Raw genomic sequence first — 25,488 nt, 5'->3', positions numbered from 1 at the left:
TTCCTTCATTAGTAGAATGTAGAATGTATAATTTTATACATTATCGTAACACATTTGTATAAGACATACATTTATTTGTTATAATTGAGTGACTTATGATACCAAACAATTGTACACCATATTAATAAAATAAAAAATTGTAAGGGTGTCTGGGCCAAAGCCCGACTAATCCCCGGCAAATTTGGAGGCTAAACATGGCCCCACTTAAATGTCGCCAACACTCCCTTCCCAGGGCTTGAACGCGGGTTCATGACTATGTCATGCCCAAGCCTTTACCACTAGGCTGGAAGGTCTTTGACCATATTAATAAATTTACATACAGCTGTTTGGTAAAAATAGCCTAAAGTAGTTAATTGTTTGGTCCTATAAAAAAATATAGTTATATAGTTTCTAATGAATTTTTTTTTAAAAAATACTCTTATATAAGGGGTATTCAGCAGGTAACACTTGAGCAATATTAACAACGAAATCGAACTCAGTAAACTAAAACTAATGACCAAATAATTTTTTTTTATCTGTTAACCTTTTTATAAAAAAAAAAAAAAAGGTTTTAATAAATTGAAAAGAGAAAAATACCAAAAAAGAAACCAGAAAATATATTTAATATATTTTAAAAAATTAAAAGACTAAAATACCCCTATATTAATGGAGGGGTTTTAAGATCTCATGAACGAAAATAATAATAAATTATAAACTATATGAATAAAAATTGCTAACTTTTGTTTAAACCACGTCCATGAAAATCGTAGTTTACTCTATTTTAATATTAGAACTTATTGTAACTTTTATTTTTTCAAACATAAATTATAATTATTTTGACGAGGAGTATTTGCATTTTTATGAAAAAGTTGATATTAGATTTTACATTTTTCTCTATTGCATCAGGTATACAATTAATATATACAAGTCCGTTTTTAGTAACAATCAAATTTTTAAAGGGGTGTTTGGGATTGTTTATTTGAAACAACTTATGTTTGTTTGTTATAAAAGTACTTATCAACTTATTATAAGGTAGAAAAGTTAAACTTTTTTAAGAACTTTTTATTACTTGTTTGACACCGGCATAAACTATTTATCCAAACACTTAAAAGTGTTTATTACCGGTGACACACCGAAATAAGTCAACAAGTTGTTTTTATAAGTATCCCTTAAGCGAAGATACATGAGGATTTGATACACATTTCTTATTGAATTTACCACCCAATTTATTATCAGATATTTGTTTTGAACATTTTCTGATAATGGGTCACATTAACCGTCAAACCAAAAGTTGGCTCAAAAACATATTTGTTCCGCCTTTATATTGATCATTGAACAACTTCATTGGCAATGCTCACCTTTTTAACAAACCAGATGTTTTCACGAAAACAACCGCTCTAACCGCAAAGGTGATGTCTAATTGGTTTGAGCTTGACTTCAAAGGTCAAAAGCACCAAGAGGTCTCAGGTTCAAATCCAAGAAGAAATAAAAATCCTCTTATGGCCACAGAGGTTCAAATGCGGTGACTTCAGGCGATCTGCAAAGCAGGTGGTCGCCCTGAGATTAGTCAACTCGCATAGCGGGTTGGATATCCAGGTTAATCAAAAAAACAAGCGCTCTACTTCTTAGATATAAGTCGGTTTCCTACGTACCAAACCCAGGTGTGATGTATTGAGATGATTTGGTTTGGTTATTGATTACTCAACGGCCGATAAGAAATGATAAAACTTTTTTAATACCCCCCACCACGCATGATCCCTACCATAACTTCATATAATAACATCCAAACGTATTTTAAACAACATCCGTAGAGCAAGAAGTTCCCAAATCAACTATCGTCACATGTAAAGCTAAGATCCTCCATTTTCATGAATCGACTTCTTGATCGGCCATGGCGCACCGCTCATCACGCCTTCAACATCCTCGACTTTTCTAGGAACCTTTGTCATGTTCACGCAACCATCCGAGGTAACATACTGCATGTAACAGAGAACATTTAGCTTTGATCCATAATGTAAGTGGTATCCAAGCAATAAGTCAAATTTTAAGTTTAAAAATTCAAATATTCTACTTTTCAAATATAACACAAACAAGAATTAGCCGTCTTTTACCAAATAGAACCAGATAAGCGCTTACTGGGTCACCTACCTTACCAGGTGAACGTGACCAGGATTAAGGAGTTGTTTACCAAACTTTTACCGGGTAAAAACTTATTGGGTCTCACTTACCTTACCGGGTGAGAATCTTACCTGGTAAGAGGCATAACATGGACCGAGAATCTTACCTGGTAAATGAGCGAGAAGAATCTTACCCGGTAAGCGCTTATTGGGTAAAAGACACTTACCAACAATACATTTTAATGGCCGACAACGTTACTCGATAAGGTAAGTGAAAGTGATAGACTCTTGCCGGTAAGTGCTTACGTGGTAAGTGAACGGCCCCTAAGAATCTTACCTGGTAAGAGGCATGGCAAAAACCAAGTTTCTTACCCGATAAGTGACGTAGAAAACTCTTATCCAGTTAGCGCTTACCGGGTAAGAGACATTTACAAACAAGCCATTTTGATGGCCAAGAATATTACCTAACAAGGTAAGTGAGGGTAGTGACTTGCCGGCAAGTGACTACCCGGTAACCATTTGGTAGACGGCCCCTTAGTTTGGTGGTATATATAAAAATTACAAAAAGAAAAAGAAAAAACAATTATCGGTAAGTTAAAGAAGAGGCAAAAACCGGGATATGATTGGACAGGACAAGAAAACAGTACCGGATCTTGGCACGACTAGGATTGGGCAAGAATAGACGGGACAAGTTGCCCCTAAATGTTGTTTCATAATTTGATATGGTGGTTACCGGTGGTAGTGGAAGAACTGGTGGAGGTAGAGCCGGTGGTGGCCGGTGGTTGTGGACGACATCACGACATGGAGATGGTGGGTGGTGGTGGTGGCGGTGGCGGCGGCTAATAGTGGTGGATATGAAGGTGGAAATGGTGGTTTTCGAGGAGGTAGAGGCAGCCGTGGCCGATGTAGTAGAGATAAGAGTCAAGAGGTGGTGGTGGACGGTGGTAGTTAGCTAATGGTGGTGGAGTTACCACCGGTGGTTATGGAGGATGTGGAGATGGTGGACAGTGGTGTATATGGAGGCAGTGGCATGAGGTGGTAGTAGTAGCCAATGGTGGTGGAGGTGGTGATTTTAGAGGTGGACGGTAGTGGCTGCCGTCGGGGGTGATGATGACCATTAAAGCAAATACCATATTAGGTCATATCTCAAATGATTGTAGATTGGTAATTTTTTAGTTATGTCCAATCTAGGTGGAACAAAATAATGTTTTTTGGTCCCATCCTGTCCCTATCTCATGTCGCCCCACATGTAGAACAGTGGACTTCTGTCATGTCCCATGTCACGTCAAACTTGGAACAGTGAGTTTTGTTCTGTCATGTTCAGTCTCAATACCAAATGCAGCATACGTGTATGTGTTGCTTAAGTAGACGTGTACACATTTGAGACATGGAAATCTATATTGTCCCCAAAATAAGTCCATTAGGATTTTGGAAAGTCAACCTAGTATGTTTAAACAACATTTTTATTTATGTATAAATCGAAAGAACTGATGCTTGTCAAAATAGCTAATTTGATCCTAAAAAGTCAAATATGAGCTATGTTCTTGAGATGATTGATGCACACATGAAACTAGTACCATGTAACATTATATATTGAAAAAGTGAGGTAAGAAGGTATTTACCAGATTGCTCTCAATTCGCACCCCCCCAAATCCTCTAAATTTGGTGATTGCTTCGCGATTGAAGAACTTTGATGTTTTTGGGGATTCCATGGCTGGAACCAGCAATGCATCAATGAAATAGCATCCAGGTTCGACCGTGATCACCTACAAAAGATATCGCAATCATCTTCGTTATATATTTTGTTAATAGTATAAATCGAGTTAGTAAGAAAAAGATGGCGTTATCAGATAAATCCCATCCTCTATAATAAAAAGAACAGAAAAGATGCAGTTATTTGCAAGCAGGTTTTTCTGCAAAAAATGAAATTTAGAATATCTATAGATATTTTGGGGTTAATCACCAAAAAGACAAAAATATCATCAACAACTAAGGGCATGTTGGTTAGTAGCTTAATGAGCTTAACGGGTCTCGCAGCTTATTCGGTCATATATACACTTTTTGGTAGTGGCTTAATGACATAGAAAGTGACTTTATTCAGTAAGCTTATAAGGGGGAGCTTTATGCAGAAAGCCAAGTTTTTTCCAAACCTTCCCCCAGCCCCTCCCCTCCTTCCATCTATGAAAAAACTTTCCCAAGTTATACAGACAGATTAATCCACACAAACAGCTTTATCCATGTAGGACTTAATGGAAAACCCACCAAACAGCCCCTAAGCCAATTAGACAGACAATGGCAATTAACCACTGATTATGATTAACTAAGCAGCTTAAATAAAATCCTTAAACACATGCAAAGTTCATTACAAAGATAAGATCCGATGCGTTGGACAGGACGGGCGAGAGTGAGGTAGGCGGGTGAAAATATTATGGAAGATTTTAGGGATTTAACTTGACATGGGTATTAGTAATTTATCCCTGATTTTTGTTCCACCTATTTTGGTGGGACAGAAAAAATGCATTTTGTCCAACTAAGGTTTTGTCTCGTTCTTTCCCAATATAAAGTCAACCAAATGTGTTACAACAAGTTTCTGAACCATCCTGTCCCACGTACCAAACACATCCATATAGGATCTAACTTTATTGCAAATAGACACATTAAAGAACATGATAACCAAAGTGCCAACACAAACCATTTTCTCCATGAGATCTCTGCTTGTGCGTAGGGACCTTAATCCTGGTTCTTTGGGTCTTTCAGCTCCCTGTAAATATGTGTTAACCGCCAATATCATTGGGTAAGCATTAAGCAATATCGACCAATTAAACAAACCAAAGCATAGCAAGTTTTAGGGACCTTTAAATAGCCACCAGGATCATGGGTATCAATTCCCATGAGGTGTCCCAGGCCATGTGGCATGAAAACAGAACCCAGTCGTTCAACCATCATTTCATCAACATCACTAGAGCCAAAATCACATGAATTAACAGATAATTACTAAGATACATAGAGAAAGGTGTTCTTTATATCAAGGAAAATGAACAATACCCAACAAGGAGGGATCCTTTCTTCAGCGACTGAAGAATAGTTTTCTCTGCCAATCTGATCTCAATGAAAGGAGAAAGAATATTAGACAAAGAGAACCTTACGATTTTTCTGATTTAATTGTTATCACAAACAAAATTTACTATACCAGCCCATATTAAATATCTTAAGACACCAGAAAACCATGTAGAGATGGCTATTTAATGGAATGCAATTACTTTCTAGTGGGTTTCCTCTGATGTTGAGTTTAGAAACCCCCCCCCCCCCCTTTGAATCCTAAGACTATGGTGGGTATCCTACCTTGGTTACGGTTTCGTGTACCTGTACCCGTTTGTATGTTTTGTTTGTCTGACTGTTCTGATATTTGGTTGCTTACTTGTAACTCATTTTCCAAAACTTAGCACTGCCTTTATTGTTTTCAACTTCATTCTTTCAAATGTTTTTCTACTGTTCTTTTTTTCTGCAATTTTATTATGTATCTCTTTTTTTCCACATTATGCACTATCAGCCGCTGGGGGTCTTCACAGAAACAACCGCTCTACTCTTTGGGTGGAGGTCAGGTCTGCGTACACCCCACCCTCCCCAGACCCCACCTTCGGGTGGGATATACTAAGTTTGTTAGGTTTGGTTTAATTACTTTCTTGTGGGTTTTTCACGTGGATTATGTAATTGGACATAACTTGTATATTTGGCTAAGAAATATGATCTGGAACTATTTTCTGTTATACGTACAAGGGAGCTAGCATGAATGTTGAATAGTGAAAGGCAGAACACAGTTTAGAATGACCTGAAATATGAGGGAGAATTAATTCTAGATGGAATATAGCATCAACGAAAGCATCCTAGTGGCATGCCTCTGTTGGTTTCATTCAAAAATGCAATCGAAATCTCATCTATGCAACCATCAATTGGACAACCTCTCCTTGCACCTAGTGCCCTCTCCTTCCCATGCCACTGACGTTTGTAATATTGAACATTTTTTTCTTCTTTCAAACTAAGTCATTCTTAGTTTTTGTCCTTGATGTTTATGTTCTTAAAAATCCTCATGGAGATTAATATTCAATTCTTGCACCTAATGGAAGAATTATGATCTTCCTATTTATTGGAGTCGGCTATAAAAATGATTTGTTTTTAAGATTTTCAATACCAATAACTCATTGATAATTATTTGGGAAGGAAGAATCAGGATGCACCATCATCATGCAGTCTTTTAGTCATGTAGGAAACACTACCAAGAACCAAGGGAACAGAATCTCAATGATGAGCATTGAGGTAGATATCTAAACATAGTCCTGCAATCTTACTTGTGCATATCCACCCAGTTTACTCCTGGCTTCATGGTAGATATAACAACATCATGAGCATCGAGGACAGCCTGGAAATGTGAAAAAGAAAAGACATATGTTGATAAACTAAAAGAGCACAGTTTTAGGGCCAAGAAAAATACACTAAGCTTTAGACATGAAGAGGCCATACAACTCCTTCAAGTAACTTGTATTTTTTAAACACAACATCAGGAGGATATCCCTTACGTTGTATATAAGACGTTGATTACTTGTAAATTTCCCGTTCACCTGCATGCATCATTAAGTATGTTATGAAAAACCCTATAACTCATACTCATTGACTTGTAGCTAGCATTTGGCATCAAATGAAAAGCATCCTGCAGCATTTAAAACATTGAATGACAAAAATGTCCGATAGGATTTTACAAGATCTAAAGAGTAGAACATGATTTACTGCTGACAATATTCCTCATTATTTTCTTAGGCGTTGTGTTGTAAGTTGTAATACTGATCAACACTCATCATCATTTTAAATTTTTTGAAAGAATGTCGGTAAGATTCCTTGCAGATATAACTCTTCTTTCTTAAAGTCCTGTTAACCTATCACTTCACTCAGGTCAGAATCTGCATGTTAACTGAAAAGTGGCAGAGAACTGATACAGAGCTAATATAAAAAGAATTCTACGTAAGGAGAATAAACTGAAGTCTCTGTTGGGAAGTATACCCAATAGTTATTTCACATTATATGTCATTAACACATATACTTACCGGGAAGGAGCAGGTTATGTCAGAACCATAAAAATTGAATTCGGCTCCCATATCCAGTAATGCCATATCTCCATCTCGCAATGTCTGCATAATTACAGAAGATATCATCACAACATACAGTTAGTAGCTGACTTGTGGCAAAGATAGAAGGGAGAACTTGAACTGCAAAGATTCTTAACCAATAAGAATAGAATGCTGGATTATCATCATGCATGTGGATTGTCGGGTTTGCGAATTATGATATTCAAAGTGTTCCATTGATACACTAAGCAGAATAGGTAGCAATATAGAGAGATCAATTTATTGCAGGACACACAAAGAAAGAAGATGACACTTCCAAATAGCATTTAGCAAAGGTTCGAGTTGGGTCCAACCAAGACAAAAATGTGTAATGGTCCTACTAGAATAAACCAAAAGGATTCATTACAAAAACACATAAACAATAAAAGAAATGAAATTCCTGTACCCTGTCATTTGGAGCTGCAGCATGCCCGTAATGAAGAACAGAACTGCCAAATGAAAATAAAAAATCATACTTTTAGCTGCTTAACATCTCAGAGGAAGAATAATATATAAAAGACTAACAATACAAAATGCCACCAGATCATTTATATGGGATGATCAATCTGCGTTAAGTGCATGGTTCTGGTTATCTCTTGCTCCTTACTACGATGAAAAATTATATCAAAGCCCTGCCCTGTTTCTATTATTTTCCTAAGGTTTTAAAATAAATTGTCTTAGTTGAATATTAAAGGAACGGGGACCATTAACAGGAAATAGACAAAAGACCATAAAATGACATTTTAAAGATTCAAGGTGCTTTTTAGGTTGATAGCCAAATAAGCTTAACAAGTATTCTCGTCCTTATACAGTATCCATGTTAATTGTGTCTAATATATGTAGCAGCATTATCCATTCAGCTAAAGTTGAATCCAATGATGTTAGCATTGAATCATTAATTACTGTTATGAATTTGAAGCCTCATTAGGCTATCCTTTTTGTGAAGATCAATGCTGAAACTTAATCCGAAACTAAGCAACGTGTCATTCATTAGAGAAACGCAGTGAACACATGAACAATATTCTTATGGCAGAAATGATACTTCTAATGTCTAGCACCACATCTGAAATTTTGTAATAGGAAAGATCTGCCTCAAGAGAGAGACGTGAAAAGGGAAAAGTAATCACCTGTTGTCACCAGTCGCACAGATACAAGTGTATGAACAATGCCTACAGCTACCATAGAAGTATGTATGGTGAAGAAATATGCTTTCCATTTGATACTCCTTCATAGCCGGTTTGGTCTTCCTCATTACCTACTCAAAATGTAGTACAAATTACCAAAAGATGGCACGGGCATATACACGCAACTTTTGCTAACCACTAATCTGTAAATTGATGTCCCATATGCAATTCACAAGACAGGGTAAGAAGATAAATTGAGGATATCATAAAGAAAACAAGATAAAGATTAAAGAACAGCAAAAAAATGAAATTGCCACATGGATGACTCCGTACTCTGTAGTGTCAATGGTCATTGCTCATCAAAGAGTCACTCATGACATTACAGGAAAGCATAACTTCACATTGGCAAAATTTATGAAACCAAAGTGCTAACCGGAACAAATAGTGTTAGCATTACAGCTAAAAGAGTAGTTGAACGTTCTGATCTAGTGCGTCTGTCAAATCAACTATCTTTTAGATGATCTGAACCTGTTTACAATATCGATCTCACATATATATCTAATCATATATAATAACTAGTAAATAATCTGGATTGCATACACAAATAAACACTTTGTTCTTTGAAAATATATAGAAAACAAGTTTGCTTTGAGACTAACAGCTGGAATAAGAGAAACTACTATGCATGAATAATATACATATATATATCTGGTATAAGACCGCCATGCAGAAAAAAAGTACAGGAAGGCGTTTTACACTTTTAATTAATGGCGACTCTTTGCCAGGTTTCTGGAAGAATATTGACACATTTAATACCAATTCAAACAAAGTCTCATAGCAAAGACTGCAGATTTAGATAATGAGAAGACGGATAAATGTCACATGAAGAGTCATTTGATATGGACTACAAAGAAAATTCTTCCTATAACCTGAATTAGATTTCACAAACATATGACTGTTAAAGAATAGATGGAAAAGTTATTGCTTATGGTCGTGTAATCATTTGAAAACTGAATGCGCCTTGTGGGATGAGTTTAAAAGTGAATCATGAGGCATATGGTAAACCTAAGATGATCAAACAAGAAATCTTGCATTCTCCCCAACAGCTAAAGGCCAGCTCTTAAAGAACTCGTTCAGACTCTATTTATCCTTTTGAGTATTGTAGAGGCTTCTCATATGACTGTATTGATCAGGTAGAGATTTCAGCACCAAATGAACCAGAAATGCATCATCAAATTCCCACATTCAACTCCTTTTGAGTTTAATAGATGTGTGAATTCCTTGCAGAATATATTCTCTGCCCATTGAAACCCATCCTAATCGATTTGTTCATCAGAGTGTCAATTTCAGCTTTGTCAGACACTATATTTTTCTGCAATTAATGTGAAATACTCCTTGGCAAGATCTGCATCTGGTATAGCACCCTTTACAGCATTAGTCATGCATTTCTTCATGTAGATAAGAGCCATTATGTTGTGCTTGTGTCATTGTTGATATTTTTCCTTAATTTCCTTTGCAGCAGTAGCTGCAGGTTCTGTTCGCGGGTCTTCCTTGAACACATGATCAAAGTCCACGATTCCCAGGTTCAACTCAATGTCTTGCTTCTACTTCTTATGATTCACACCATTTAGTGGTGCAAAATTGACAATACTCGTGGGGCATTGTCCTGCATAACATGTATTGATGTACCTTTGATGGGTTATATAAATATATGCAACTTATATTATCTGAAAATAAAATATAGAGTCCTGAAAATGCTTGTCATATGCATTCTGAAATAGATTAACTGAATTTTAATAAATTGTATATATATATAAATGTGTGTGTGTGTGTATATATATATATATATCTCGTAGAATATATGTTCAATTAATCCAAATATGTTGATCAGAATTGAATCAACTTTTGAGGAAGTATTGTAATTCAAATAGTGTACTAATCCGTTTTCATATTTATTAGAACTACTATGCAATTACAATACTTCCACATATCAGTACACTATTTGAATTACAATATTCCACAGAAGTTGATTCAATTCTGATCAACATATATGGATTAATTGAACATATATTCTACGATATATATATAGTATACAATCTATCAAAATTCAGTTAATCTATTTCAGAATGCATATGACAAGGACTCTAAATTTTATTTTCAGATATATAAGTTGCATATATATTTATATAACTGATCGAAGGTACATCAATACATGTTATGCAAGACAATACCCAATGAGTATTGTCAATTCTGCACCACTAAATGGTGTGAATTATAAGAAGTAGAAGCAAGACATTGAATTGAACCTGGGAATCATGGACTCTGATCATGTGTTAAAGGAAGACCCGCCAACGAAACCAGCAGCTACTGCTGCAAAGGAGATTAAGGAAAAAAATCAACAATGCCACAAGCACAACAGAATGGCCCGTATCTACATGAAGAAATTCATGACTGATGTTGTAAAGGGTGCTATACCATATGCAGATCTTGCCAAAGAGTATTTTACATCAATTGCAGAAAAATATGAAGTGTCTGACAAAGCTGAAATTGGCACTCTGATGATCAAATTAACTAGGATGAGTTTCAATGGACAGGGAAGCATCAGAGAATATACTTTGCAAGGAATTCACGCATCCATTAAACTCAAGGAGTTGAATGTGGGAATTGATGATGCATTTTTGGTTCATTTGGTGTTGACTACCTGATCAATACAGTCATTTGAGAAGCCTCTACAATACTCAAAAGGATAAATGGAGTCTGGACGAGTTGATATCTATATGTGTCCAATAAAAATCTGATGTACAGAAGAAGGGAAAAGCAATGTTGATCATTTACATGGCTAAATCTAGAATAAAACGTTTTTTTGGTAAGTTCCATAAGGGAAGCACTTCCAGCCATTCCTTGGAAATCTGACTACAAAAAGCGAAAAACCCCAAGAATCCAAAAGAAGTGAAATGCTTCTTTTGTAAGAAGGTTGGTCACTTCAAAAAGGATTGTGAAGGTTTTAAGGACTGGCTCAACAAGAAAGATACGGTTGTTACTCAACCAACCTTTTCTTTACTTGAGTCTTTTGACAACTTTAGTGACAATTCATGGTGGTTTGATACTGCTTCACCAATACATCTTATGAATTCACTGCAGGGGGTTATTAGAACAACAATCCCAAGGTTGCATGAATCCAGTATTTGTACTGCAAATGGTCAAGCATTAGAAATTCAAGCTTTGGGGGAATGTAGACTCTTGTTTAGGGAAAACTATGTCCTTGTTTTAAATAACATGTATTGTATTCCGAAAATAAAGAGAAACCTTATATTACGTTCTCAGCTTGTATTAGATAACAATATAAGTTTCTATGCCAATAAAAATACTATGTTATTTTAGACTTTTAGTTGTATTTTTGCTTTGGAAACGTTGATTTAATAGAAGGTTATTGGATGTCAATTGCGTAAATGAAATTATCAACAAAAAATTTAAAAGAGAGGTGTGTTCTATAAACAAATTAACAGCGGTAAAAAGAAAATTTAAACAAAATGTTTCATCTTTTCTATGGCATAAAAGACAAAGACATATTTCCAAATCCAGATTATAAGAGTTAGTTAAACAAGACATTCTGCCTGCATTAGATTTCAATGATTTTGAAACTTGTATAGATTGTCTAAAATGAAAAATGACTAATTCGAGAAGTTTTAGCTCTAAAAGAAGTCAATGCATGCTTGAACTTATACACATAGATGTATGGACCATTCCCAGTTGAAGCTATATGTGGAAACTTGTATTTTGTCACATTTATTGATGACTTTTCCGGATTCTGTTATATATATATATATATATATATATATATATATCTTATCTCAGAAAAGTAACAAGTTTTAGATTGTTTTGTAAAATTTAAGACGGAGGTAGAAAAGCAAACTGAAAAGGTCACTAAAACTGTCAGATCAGATAAAGGAGGTGAGTACTTTGGAAAATACTCAGAAAAAGGACAACATAGAGGACCATTTGCTATCTATCTAGAAGAATGTGGTATTAAAGCACAATACACCACACCTTACACCCCTACTCAGAATGGTGTTTCAGAAAGAAGAAATAGCACATTAATGAACATGGTCAGAAGCATGTTTGCCAGATCAGGGCTGCCAAAAATTTTATGGGGAGAACTGAGAAGCCGTAAGAACTGCAAATTATATTAGTAACAGGTCTCCTACCAAGGCTGTAACATGTACACCATTTGAGCACTGGCATAGCTACAAACCAAGTTTGAACCACTTATATGTAAGGGGTTGCAAGGCTGAAACTAGAGAATATACTGTAGAGAAATTGGGTAAGCTGGATTCAAGATCCTTGTCGACATATTTTATTGGTTATTTTGAAAATTCCGAAGGGTACAAGTTCTATAATTCTGGCAGGCGTCAAAGAATATTTGAAACAAACAAGGTTGTATTTCATGATGAGTTATTCAATGAAAATGAAATTTTATCAGATTCACCAGGCTGGCAGGCTCTACCAGAAATATGGAAGAATGATTTATATATCCTGATCTTCATCAAGCTATTGTCACTGAAAATGAAAATAGAGATGCGCTATTTCACCCCTTACCTACAATGAAACCTGATGCTGCAACACGAGATGCCAACGATATTGTAGTTGAAAATGTGGAACAGGCTATAGAAGATCCACCAATATAACAGGTACAAGATGTGGCAGCTCTTAGAAGATCTACTAGAGATAAAAGACCAGCAATCCCCAATTATTATTACGTATATGAAACTGAAATAGAGTTTGATTTGGGGGGAGATAATGATCCAAAGAATTACAAAGAGGCTATGGAATCTGTGAATAGGGACAAGTGGTCAACAACCATGGAGGATGAGTTGATGAGCATGTCCAAAAATGGAGTTCTGGATTTAGTTGAGAAATCAAACTCAATGAAGCCAATAGATGCAAATGGGTCTTCATGACCAAAAGAGATGAAAATGGCAAGATTGAGACATACAAAGCCAGGTTGGTTGCTAAGGGTTATAATCAACGAGAACTCAAGAAGGTGTAAACTATAATGAAACCTTCTCGCCTGTATCAACTAAAGATGCTTCCAGAATCATCATGGCTTTGGTGGCACATTACAACTTAGAACTCCACCAAATGGATGTCAAGACAACATTTTTAGACGGAGATTTGGAGGAAGAAATCTATATGTTACAACCTGAAGGCTTTGCAAAAGAAGAAAACAAGGTATGTAGATTGAGGAAGTCACTTTACGGTTTGAAGCAAGCATCTAGACCATGGGATATGAATTTTAACAAAGTAATGACTGCATTCAGTTTTGAGGAAAATAAACTAGACGAATGTATATATCCCAAGACAAGTGGGAGTAGCTTGATATTCTTAAATTTGTATGTGGATAACGTCTTATTAGCTACCAAACGGTATAAAACTTGCTGCAGACTACTAAAGCTTTTTTGATGAAGAACTTTGATATGAAGGATATGGGAGAAGCACTTTGTGTTGGGTATCGAGATTTTAAGAGATAGGAGCAGTGGTATTTTGGGATTATCACAAAAGCATTATATTGAAAAGGTGCTCCATAGATTTGGTATGAAAATTGTAGAAGTGGTGAGTCTTCAATTTCAAAAGGAGATAAGTTACACAATGGACAGTGCCCCACATAATAATTTAGAAAGAAAACGCATGGAGAAAATACCATATGCAAGGTTGGTGGGAAGTTTAACGTATGCACAGGTCTGTATTAGGCTTAGCATAGCTTTTGCAGTAAATATATTATCTAGATTTCAATACAATGCTGGTTATTCAAATTGGATAGCAGGAAAGGAAGTGTTAAGATATTTAAGAGAGACTAAAGATTATATGCTGACTTACAAAAGAATAGAGGATCAAGAACTGAAAATAGATTTGTTATACTGATGCATCTTATAAACAAGATTATGATGATTTAAAGTCTACTTCTGGGTACATTTTTATGTTAGCAGGAGGTGCCGTGTAACGGAAGACAGGTAAACAGTCATTGATTCCAACTTCTACATTTCAAGCTGAATACATTGCAATTTATGATGCTACATCTCATGCTATTTGGCTTAGAAATTTTTTTTGTTGGTTAAGAATTTGTGGATTCAATAGAAAGGCCATTGACTATCTACTGTGACAATGCTCCTGCTGTTCAAAGAACAACAAAAGGAGTACTAGTTCTAGAAACATAGATGTAAAGTACTTTTCCATAAAAAAAAATGTCAGAGATAAAGAAGTAGAGGTTTTAATGATTGGTACAAAGGAACAATTGGCTGATCCATTGACAAAAGCTCTACCAGTAGAAGGTTTTGAGAAGCATGTCAGAAACATAGGGATTTCAAGTTGTATTGATGATTAACGTATTACTATAAGATACTGGTGTAATGAATACTTTATCTATTTATTAGTAATCACATAAATTTATTTACATGATCATTTTCTTAGATTCATTTCATTAAGTTTGTATAAATTAGGATGCTGATGTAAATACCTCAGTAACTGTTTTGAATTTAAGAAGTGATACTCATACTTTTAATATTGTAATACTCTATACTTAAAGGTTGTTGATAACATTGACTGAGTATGAAATACTATATGTATGAAGTAGTTCATGTGGTTATGTTTGCATTATCATGATTATGAGAGTCTACACAATATCATTGGGCATTAAACTTGTGTAGTCTAATACAACAAATTTTGACTGACAGAACTTTGAAGGATCAAGTGGCAAATGATAAATCTTGTGCACACTTAAGAGTGGTTGAATTATTAAGTTACTTTTGCTGTAGTATCTTGTTTATTGGGAGATTGTTAGAACTCTAATAGAACAAGACATATCTATATACATATGTATATCAACTACTAAGATTTATTCTTGTCGGTGACTTAGTTAAATGTTCAATCTCTATTTAAGTTCCTTATAACTAATGCAATTGATCTGAATTTAATATTCAGATTATGTATAGATTAATTTAGGTAATGCTGTAACAGTTAGTGGTTGACAGTTAAGGACGGTTTCTTAAAGGAAGAAACTGCCATAACCAACTCATGCCATACATGTGCATATATGCATCAAAGTTCTGTTTCATTCCCCAATGAGAACACAACTCTTCTCATATACGTTACCAGTCCCATCAATGGTTGATTAATAAAGTGTGGATCTTGAAGAAGAGAATGGGACAACACAGTTACAACACATCTGTTACTGTTACTGGTTAGCAATACACACACACACACACACACATATATATATATATATATATCTATCTAAGACTACGATTGTCTAATTTATATCTGAATGTAGCATTTGAAGTTGATATTGCAAACTACTTCCTTTGTCCCAAAACAAGTGCCTACAATAGAAATAGCACACGGTTATCTATTTTTGAAAATTTAGTTATCTATTTTTGAAAATTTAGTTATCTATTTTTGAAAATGGACACTTATTTTGGGACAAACATAAATAGAAATGTGGACACTTATTTTCGGACGGAGAGAGTAATTTGCAATAGCATTCACCACTAAGAGGAAACTAAAGAGTGTTCAGTAAGTGGGCAGTTTGTAGTTAGCTGTTACATAAAGGAACCATGCCCACCTCAACATGAGCTTCAGAGCTTATATCATTCGCATACTGGATCACAGCAAGCTCCAGGTTTGACTTCAAAACACGGCATTCGGTCAGAATAGGATGCAAAGTCTTGAGATCTGTCTCAAACTTCTCAATACCCTGGAGAGCAAATAAAACCAACTATTCTTATTACAGGGTGTATTGTGATAATACAATATCACTAGCAGTAAATGTTAGATAACATTACTTCAATGATACCACAATTAAGTTTGACAATTTTAACCGGCAGAAAGGCAAATGATAAAATGGAAAACCAATTCAAAAAATTTGACCCTTTATTATGCATGATTAGAATGGTGCAATACTCTTTGTACTATGACATAACTTTAACGGAGCACTACCATTCACTGCATCTTAAATACTTGCTTCCAGTAGTTAAAATATGACATCTTCTGGTAAATCCCACAACCAATCAGGGTTTATAGAAAATTATGACTGATTAAAAGCAAGCAAGTTGTTTAACAAAGTGGTGAAAGAGAAATGTCATGGTGTGCATGCTAGTCAAATATGCATATCGATATCATTATGTTCAAAGGTGAAAACAAGAATAGATCAAGCAAATGCTTACTTAATTAAAGACTTCAATAAAGCAACATTTGTTGGTTGATAAAGCCGTACGAAGCCCAAACACACTTTATTAGAAACTCAACCACGCATTATACCACGTCTAAAAGAACAGAAAATATACTTATTGCATAAACAGCATACCACCATTATCAAGGAAACTGGGATCTAAGCAACCAGGGTCTTCAGCCAAACAGTAAAGGATAAACGGCAATAGAAGGAAGAAAAAGGAATAGAGTTGATCTACAGCAAACATTTAGGGGTATTAGAAAGAGAGAAATCTAATAACAAGGTACCTCAAATTCTGCTGGTTTAGAGAAGTTTTTGCTATCAGTATTCAACCCATGTAGAAGAAACAACAGGGGTTTTCCAGATCCTTGGTATTGATTATTAAGGACTTCTGTAATCTCATCAGTATAATGGACCATGCTAACCATGTATGTTTCCTGCAAGATATAAATTGTACAAATTCATCAACTAAGATAGACTACACATTGACACTTCCTTCTAATTGGTAGGGAGTAACACAGCGCCGACTAGACACCAGCTGTGAGAGTGGACTTACTTTGAAATAATTTGGTGCCTTTATTTCTCCCATCCAAACAGCATACTCAGCCGGCAATCTGGGAGCAAAAAGTATTGATTTCCCAGTATCCACATCCTACACCAGCACAACAAAAGAATAAATGGCAATAAAAAAAATTCATAAATGATCATATTAAAAGGAAAGAAAAAAATTAAATATTTGTATCATGACTTGCTGTAGCAGCAGACAAAGGTACATGGCTATAGATTAGAGAAACCAAGAATTATAGTGGCATGTTCTAAAGACAGATCCAGACAGGCTATATTTAAGTCAGATGGGATAACTTGCTTCTCCTTGAAACTTCCATATGTGAAATATCAACATATAGTACTTTATGCAATTGGAAATTGTATTTGCATGTTAACATAGGTCGTCAATATAAAGCCTTAAGACACTTTAGAATAAACCATATAGAAACATTGAAATCTGAACGTGAAAACAGAGGAGACTTACAATTGCTCCATAAAAACCAGGTTCTCGCACTCCAAACAAATATGCAAAAAAACTTTCCTGTCTGGAATGAAGTCAGCAATCATCAGAAAATAACTCAATCATACAACCTGACAAAAAAAAGTCGGCCTAAAAGCAACAACTCACATCAATCTCTATAATGTGACAGGACTATATGACTACAATTAATAGCAAAAGAAAATCATGTTAACTTTTGTCACTGTTAACCACACTAGTACTATAAATTGCTTAAGGAGATTACAGAAGATCAAATAACTGTACTATTTCCAGAAACCAGTTGAATGTCGTGTAGTCATCACTAGAGATGACAATTCCAAATTCATTGTAAAATAAACCACCCAAGAAATGCTCTCATGGAGCCTCCTTTTATTATTTATTAGTGCTTAAAGCGCGGGTGTGTATCAATGGTCTGCCTCATCAAAAGAGCTAGTCAGCTAAGATGGATCTACAATAGAAAAGTGGATGATACTCTAAGTGACAGGAAAACTTCTTTGCATACTTCCCTTGCTAACACTTTATGATTGTCTTATTTAACTATTCGTAACCTTTCATAAACTTTTTTGACTGTTATGGAATACAATAGTCAATCTGAAAAAGTTTCAGATTCCAGAAATACAAACATAAATAAATTAATCCCTCTAGATCATACACAAAGTTTCCACCTTTTGTCATGGCTCGCAGTACTATCTAGAGTTGGTGCTGATAGATTATAAATCATGAATAGTGAAACAACATATGAAAATACCAATGATATATTTGGATTGGTCAAAGGGGATATGGTTAAGCTGTAGGACCAGCAGTGAGCCACTTGCTAACTGTTAAAGCAAAGATCTTCTTTCTGTATTCTGTATTCTGTATCTTTATGTTTCCTTTCTGTTGGAGTTATATTTAGATTTGTATTATGCTTTTGGTTACTAATCCTTCAGATTGTTTTTCCTTCCTTGTTTCTAGCCACATCTTGTACACTTTCCTTTGAGTATCCTAGCTGCTGCCTCGTTAACCTTAGGATGTATATATATTTGCCTTCTCTGGCTAAATAAAGCAGGCAAAGATTTGAATAAACGTGATACAAACCTATTGCATAAATAAAAAGGTGGAATGAATGTGTTAACATGCTTTCCATGGTTATTGCATAACTCAAGCATCTACTCCAACTCAAAAGTGCACCAACAAATTGTGAAAATTTTCCCAAGGTTCACAAATCACTCACAGTAGATAGTACCACCAAAGCAAACATGCTACCTCCACCCACAGCACATAGCAGTATACCGCCTTTTAGTCTTTACAAATATCGTACACACGTACAACAACAAAATCATATTCCTAAATACACTTTATTCTGCCCTCCTAGAGTGTGATGAATTCAAGTATCAAGTCATAACATTTCGTTTAGTGAAGATGCATTTTTGAAGTAAATATTTTAAGCGATGTGTTGCCAATTTGGTGTACAAAAACACATGGTCGATTTACAGAGACAGAAAAAGAGTAAGCGACCCGGTGATTACCTCTAATAGTTGATTTTCCATGGTTGACAGAAAAAACTACAAAATCGGTATCAAATACTCATATCGTCGATTACCAGTAGCAAAACTATAACCACCGATCTAATTCAAATGCACGAAGAAATTAGACAAGGTGACCGACAAAAGTACCTGAAGATATCTTCATGATCAGTGCAGTAACGAGTTTGCTCCTGTCCTCCCTAACAAAATCAACGGATTATGAAAAACAATAATCGATAAAAAAAAATGAATTTAACTCAAAAACTCGATGCATTTACTTTACCTGAAGAAGTACGAATCCGCGTAAAGGACGAGACGATGAATCTAGACTTTCACGGAGATGTTTTATCAGTTTCTCTCGGTTTTCCAAGTGAAGCTTCTTGGGGACCTCGGGAGGAGGATACAGCGAAGAAGAAGAAGAAGAATCCATGGCGATCGTCGTCGCCGTTGACAAGCGTGCTTCATCCACACTCTGTCGAACTTATATACTAATATTGTTCATCTTGATTTACAGTACAACAGTTAATGCATAAAGTACAAATTGTTCTAGTCTACGTTCATTTTGTTAACTTATCTTGAAACCCAACCCAACCATAAATGTAACCCAATAACTTTGGGCCTAAATCAAATGGCCTAATTGGATCCGGCCCGGTCCAGTTAGAGACCAGACATATTACTATATTAGGATAAGAAACTGTTTACTAAATTTTTTATTAAGTTCTGTATGGATAAATTTGTCTGTACGAATAAATTTGTCTGTTTTGATAAATGGATGTTGTTATTTACTTTTTTTATCTAAACCAACAGTCTGAATAACATAAATGACCGATTTACCCTCAATATTAATTATTTGAACATCAAAACAAAAAATCATACAGAGGTTGACGACGGGGTGTCTCATTTGGGAAGGAGGCGATGTTTTAAATAAGGGATAATGGTGTCATTTTTGTGGCTGAATGGGGACAACACATCATTTCTATCTATGCGATTAAGTCATGTTCTGTGCGAATAAGTCGTAAGTAAACAACCAAAATGAGTTGTGCGAATAAGTCATATAGACTAATAAGCCTAATTAAGCCGCAAGTAAACAGCCCCTAGGTATCAACCGGTTACGATTCAACAGTTTGGGATCAGTTAAATTTTTTATTGAATTTCAAAGTCTAACACGAGACGAGTTACGTTGTAATCAATATAAGGAACATAACTTATTGTCTCACATTTAGCGTGACATGGAACAGAATAAAAACTCATTATTCCATGTTTGATGTGACAAGAACAGGGACAAGGATAAGGACTGAGATTAGGTGGGACACGGTTAGACAAAAACAGATGGTTGGATAATTAGGTTAAATACATGAAATATCAATTTACTTTCACAAGTTTTTTTATTGTAATATTGTACTTTCATTTTTTTTTTTATTACAGCATTATACTTTCAATTTATTTTTTATTAAGGTATAAAATATTTACTTATTATAACAATGAGTAACCTTTTGATTTGAATTAAGATGAAATAACATATGTTTTACCAAGTTTCCATGTCATATCATTGTCCACGTGCAACATATTGATGACTGACACTTCTTATTACAGCATTGTATTTCATTGTATGTTACAAAAATTAAATTTACATATTATTTAATAAATATATTAAAAATCTAAATTATTTAATAGTATAATAATATCAAGAATACTTATACATCACAATTTATCTTGATAATATTTAAAAAATGTTAAAAATGTATTTTTTTTTTAAACAAAGAAACTAATTTTTTTACAAACAAAATATTTATCTTGAAAAGAATACATAACATGATGTTTGGAAAAAAATTGATTAAATATATTATTTAATAAATATATTAAATTAATTAGAAAAACTCTAAATTATTTATTAATATAATAATATTAAAAAATTATCATTAACATAAAAAAAAACATGTTTACAAATATTATTAAATAACCTATTTAAAGTTTTTAAACTCTAACCAAATTTTGGTACACTTTTGTATCATCTTCCTAATCATAGATAATTTATCTGATTATTAACCTCAAAAAAATTAAAATTAATGGGTGTAAATACATATATATATATATATATATATATATTTTAAATATATTTTTTATATATTTTTTATTTGATTGATAATCATATGAAGCATACAGTACACATCGTCTGTTACATTATGAGAGTTGGCCATGTTCGAAGTCGTTACCTTAACTTCAAGAAAGGGGATGCCAAATACAAGAATATCCGGTAAATAATATTTAAGTATTTGAAAAATCTGTTCTGAATTATTAAATTTTTATTAAAAAAAATTCAAAATTATATCATAAAAATGATTCAATCTCTTACCATTTAAATATTTTGTAATTTAGAGTCCCAATGCCATTTTGCATGGTTGGCTTGTAGTTGGATTTAAGTACCAAAAGCACAAAAATGACACCTATTTGTTTTTTATCTTTAATTGATTATTAAATACGTATTATAATAAAATTAGAAAGGTACTCGTATAATGTAACAAGATACATCTTGATTTTAATGTTTTGTTTTATTTATTTTTTTGTCTCAGTTGATTATATAATACGGTTTTATGTGGTTTTGAGAAAGTGATAATGCTTTTATTTTTGAATAAAATATAAATATGAAGATATCATAAAATCGGGAAAAAATATTGATATTAGTACCAAACTAACTAATTAAAATTTTTTGTTTTTTGTGTATTTTTTTAATTCATTTTTTAAATTTTTTGTTTAATAATATAATTTCTATATGACAATAATTAAGTATTTTGTTAGAAGTTAATGATTATTCTAATTACATTTTAGATTTTTTATATTTAAAATGAAATATTTATCATCTATTTTATTATGTTTATCTACAGTTAGTTAAACGAATTTAAACATGAAGCTTTAATAAGTTGTACTTACACACATTTTATTTATAATCTTCAATTTTAAGTAATATGTATCACTAACCAGTACTTCATGCATAAAAAATAGTTTCCAATAACTTTTGTCAAATACTTTATAATATATTATAAATAGTTTTCGGTGTGTATCTCAATTAATAAAGAAACATAACGACTTTATTTAAATATAAAACATGTTCCAGCTTCGATCCTGGACCTTCTTTCCTGATCTCATTTGTTAAAAGTATCTTCAACAACTATGCTACTTGAGAAACTTTAAGATTTCATACAAGTTTGTTCCAACAGTTATGTTAAACTCTCATTTAAAATAGAAAAAAAGTATTAAAAAAATCTTCAAATTTGAAAGACATGTTATTGAAAACGATTTTCATATGGAATCGATTGAAATTGTCAGTATTCAACTTTTTATCTAAATATTATAATAAAGAAATATATATATATATATATATATATATATATATATATAAAAGGTATATTTCAAATGCAACCATATCCATTTGTACAACCAATGCAACCCAATTAATTGAGATATTTATAGAAAAGATGTGAGTTCATTTATTATGATTTGAATATTTATGGAATATGAATAGGGTTTATTAATTATCATCAATACTTTATATTAGAAAACAATCAAAACTTATATGAAATCACATATTTATCAAATTAAATGGATGGTTGAGATTGAGTTGTATTGGTTGTACAAATGTAAATGGTTGTATAATAACTCATCTGTATATATATATATATATATAGAGAGAGAGAGAGAGAGAGAGAGAGTTTGTTTCAAATACAACCCGTCGCATTTGTACAACCAATGCAATTCAATAAATTGATATATTTATAAAAATGATGAGAGTTCATTTTTTATGATTTGAATATTTATGGAAGATGAATATGGTTTATTAATTATGATCAATACTTTATATTAAGAAACAATCAAAACTTCTATGAAATCATATATTAATCAAATGAAATGGACGGTTGAAATTGGGTTGTATTGGTTGCACAAATGTCAAATATTGTATAATAACCAACCTCTCTCTCTCTCTATATATATATATAGAGAGAGAGAGAGATAGAGGTTGTTTCAAATGCAACATATCGCATTTGTACAACTAATACAACCTAATAAATTAAAATATTTATGGAAATGATGAGAGTTCATTTATTATGATTTAAATATTTATGAAAGATGAATAAGGTTCATTAATTATGATCAATACTTTATATTACGAAACAATCAAAACTTCTATAAAATTACATATTTATCAAATTAAATGAACAGTTGAGATTGAGTTATATTGATTATATAAATGCAAGGGGTTGTATAATAACTCACCCCCCTCTCTCTCTCTATATATATATAAATAAAAGACCGGCCAAGGATTGTTTCAAAGAAACATTACATACAAAAAATAAAAATGTAATGTGATAAAATTATTCTATAAAATTAATCTTGATGTTGTGCAAAAAGCCTCTTGTGGAAGTTTTTGGATCACAAGTTCTATGGCTACCTAACAATTATTTTAACAACAACAATATCAACAAAGTCAATTATGTTTTTTTATTAATTTGGATATTCAACCCGCTATATAAACTGATTAATTCTAGGATGATCACCTATTTTGTGGGTAGCTCGGAGTCACCGTATGTGAACCTCGTAGCCATAGAAAGATTTTTATTCCTCTTTGGATTTGAATTGGACCTCCAGACGCTTTTAACATCTGAAGCTCAAACTCAAACCAATCAGACACCACTCTTATAGTTTTCAGGTTATTTAGAGCCCATTTGGACAACTAAGAGGCTGTTTGTTTACCTCTTAATAGTTCTATTAAGAGGCAACCTCTGAATCATTAAGAGGTGTATCTTGTTTGACAAAAAAAATTTGTCTCTTAATGGTTCTAAAACCTCTGAATGATTTTGTATCTTGGATCTCCCTTAACCATTAAGAGCCCTAATTTCATTGTACACAATTACCAAAAAAAATTATTTCATTGTGCACTATATCATGAGCGCCTTCTAATCATTCTGACCACTTAATCATTCTGCACCAAACCATTTAGTAATTGTCAATCAGCCCTAAATAATGGATTGAGTAATCTTATTAAATTATAAACAATAAAATCAAAAAGTAATTTGTAGTATTAGGTTATGGATGTGTTTGACATATTAGTTCATAAACAATTATTAGTTGATAAATTACTTATGTTCGGTAAAACCTAAATGATAAGCTGGTTAACAGATATAAAGTAACCAACAAGAGAAATAATGAGAAAATTATTTAATTTTTATATTCATATAATTAAACAAACCGTTAAGTGAACACCTGTCAAAAATCTTTGAACATCACAGAACAAAAATCCGAAACGTTGTCAAACAAAACCTAAAAATCATTTTTGTACGTTTAACATGTCGTTGATAATTATAAAAATTATAAATATATAAGATTCAGACACAAGATATGTGATTTGTCTATAGATGGTGAAAATTGAAAACCGAAACTTTCGGGTCAGGTTTGGGGACGTTCTATCGGAGACCCGGGAGGGGGGGGATCAGGGACATATTCGGGATTTTAAATAAGACTCACGAAAAAATCTAGTTTATTTGTCTAATCGTGATGTTAGTTGTATGGTGTGTGAATTTCTGTTTACTTTAATTTATATTGTAATATAAGATGTTTGTAATTGACTAATTGGTTTGATTATATTTGAGACATTTGGACTTATATCTTAAAAAAAATGTAATTTACTTTTAATTGTGAAAAAAAATAACATATTGTAATTTATTTAAGATCAGTTCGGGTCCGTGTATAACCAACGGCGAACGGGAAAACCAACGGGAAAAAGAGGATTTTACCATTAACGGGTTCCCCAACGGGGATCGGGGAAACCGCGGGGACCCAACGGGGATCAGTGCAGTTACGGGTACAATTTTACTTATCGTTTTCGGGGACAGGAATATCAATAATCGGCCCGTTGCCATTCCTAGATTTGGCTCAAAGGAGTTCGAAGGGAATTTAATTAAAATAAAGAAATAGAAACGAGAATGCATGTCGGGAATGGTAATAAGATTCATTCATATCTCTCTAAAATAAGGAATAACTGACGATTATCTATAATCCAGTAATAAATCAATATTTTAAAGACAATCAGTAGTATTTGTTTATAACTGCGTATGGAGATTTCTAAAACCGCCAAGCATAGGGGAGAGGATTAACCCTGGAGAGCAAAGGGTTACTCCTTTGGTTATAGAGATGGACAAAGGACCAAATTTCTTAATCGGGTCTGGATCCCAACCAATCGAGAAGAGCTACTCAATCGGTTACCCTGGCCAATTAAGGATTTTGAAAACCAATACAGTCTTTCATAACCCATCATCTATAAACGTTTGGTATTTAGAAATAGAAGAAAA

The 25,488-nt window shown here is 33.5% G+C and overlaps 1 protein-coding gene across 1 annotated transcript; it reads right to left on the bottom strand.

The window, feature by feature from the left end:
* Positions 1–1,698: 1,698 nt before the first annotated feature.
* LOC112501624 (xaa-Pro dipeptidase) lies at positions 1,699–21,345 on the bottom strand. Its single transcript, XM_025105312.1, has 17 exons — positions 21,328–21,345; positions 19,431–19,619; positions 19,298–19,347; positions 17,628–17,688; positions 17,154–17,249; positions 16,885–17,034; positions 15,992–16,123; positions 8,380–8,507; positions 7,659–7,701; positions 7,193–7,276; positions 6,671–6,712; positions 6,443–6,513; positions 5,142–5,195; positions 4,950–5,055; positions 4,789–4,857; positions 3,719–3,862; positions 1,699–1,955 (listed from the first exon to the last, which is right to left on the bottom strand). Exons 1-17 carry the CDS (start codon positions 21,343–21,345, stop codon positions 1,830–1,832), a joined length of 1,563 nt encoding a protein of 520 aa, XP_024961080.1. The 3' UTR covers positions 1,699–1,829.
* Between the last annotated feature and the right edge of the window lie 4,143 nt (positions 21,346–25,488).

This window comes from Cynara cardunculus, unplaced genomic scaffold (genome assembly GCF_001531365.2).
Source record: "Cynara cardunculus var. scolymus isolate 2C unplaced genomic scaffold, CcrdV1 Un_Scaffold_326, whole genome shotgun sequence".
Classification (NCBI taxonomy): Eukaryota; Viridiplantae; Streptophyta; class Magnoliopsida; order Asterales; family Asteraceae; genus Cynara; species Cynara cardunculus.
This window is presented reverse-complemented; position numbering and strand designations above follow the sequence as displayed.

Excerpts from the sequence above, each read along its gene's own strand:
- LOC112501624 (XM_025105312.1), bottom strand. Across the intron at positions 17,035-17,153 it reads AGGCACCAAATTATTTCAAA|GAAACATACATGGTTAGCAT; the intron begins GTAAGTCCACTC and ends TATATCTTGCAG. Across the intron at positions 4,858-4,949 it reads ATCCTGGTGGCTATTTAAAG|GGAGCTGAAAGACCCAAAGA; the intron begins GTCCCTAAAACT and ends ACATATTTACAG.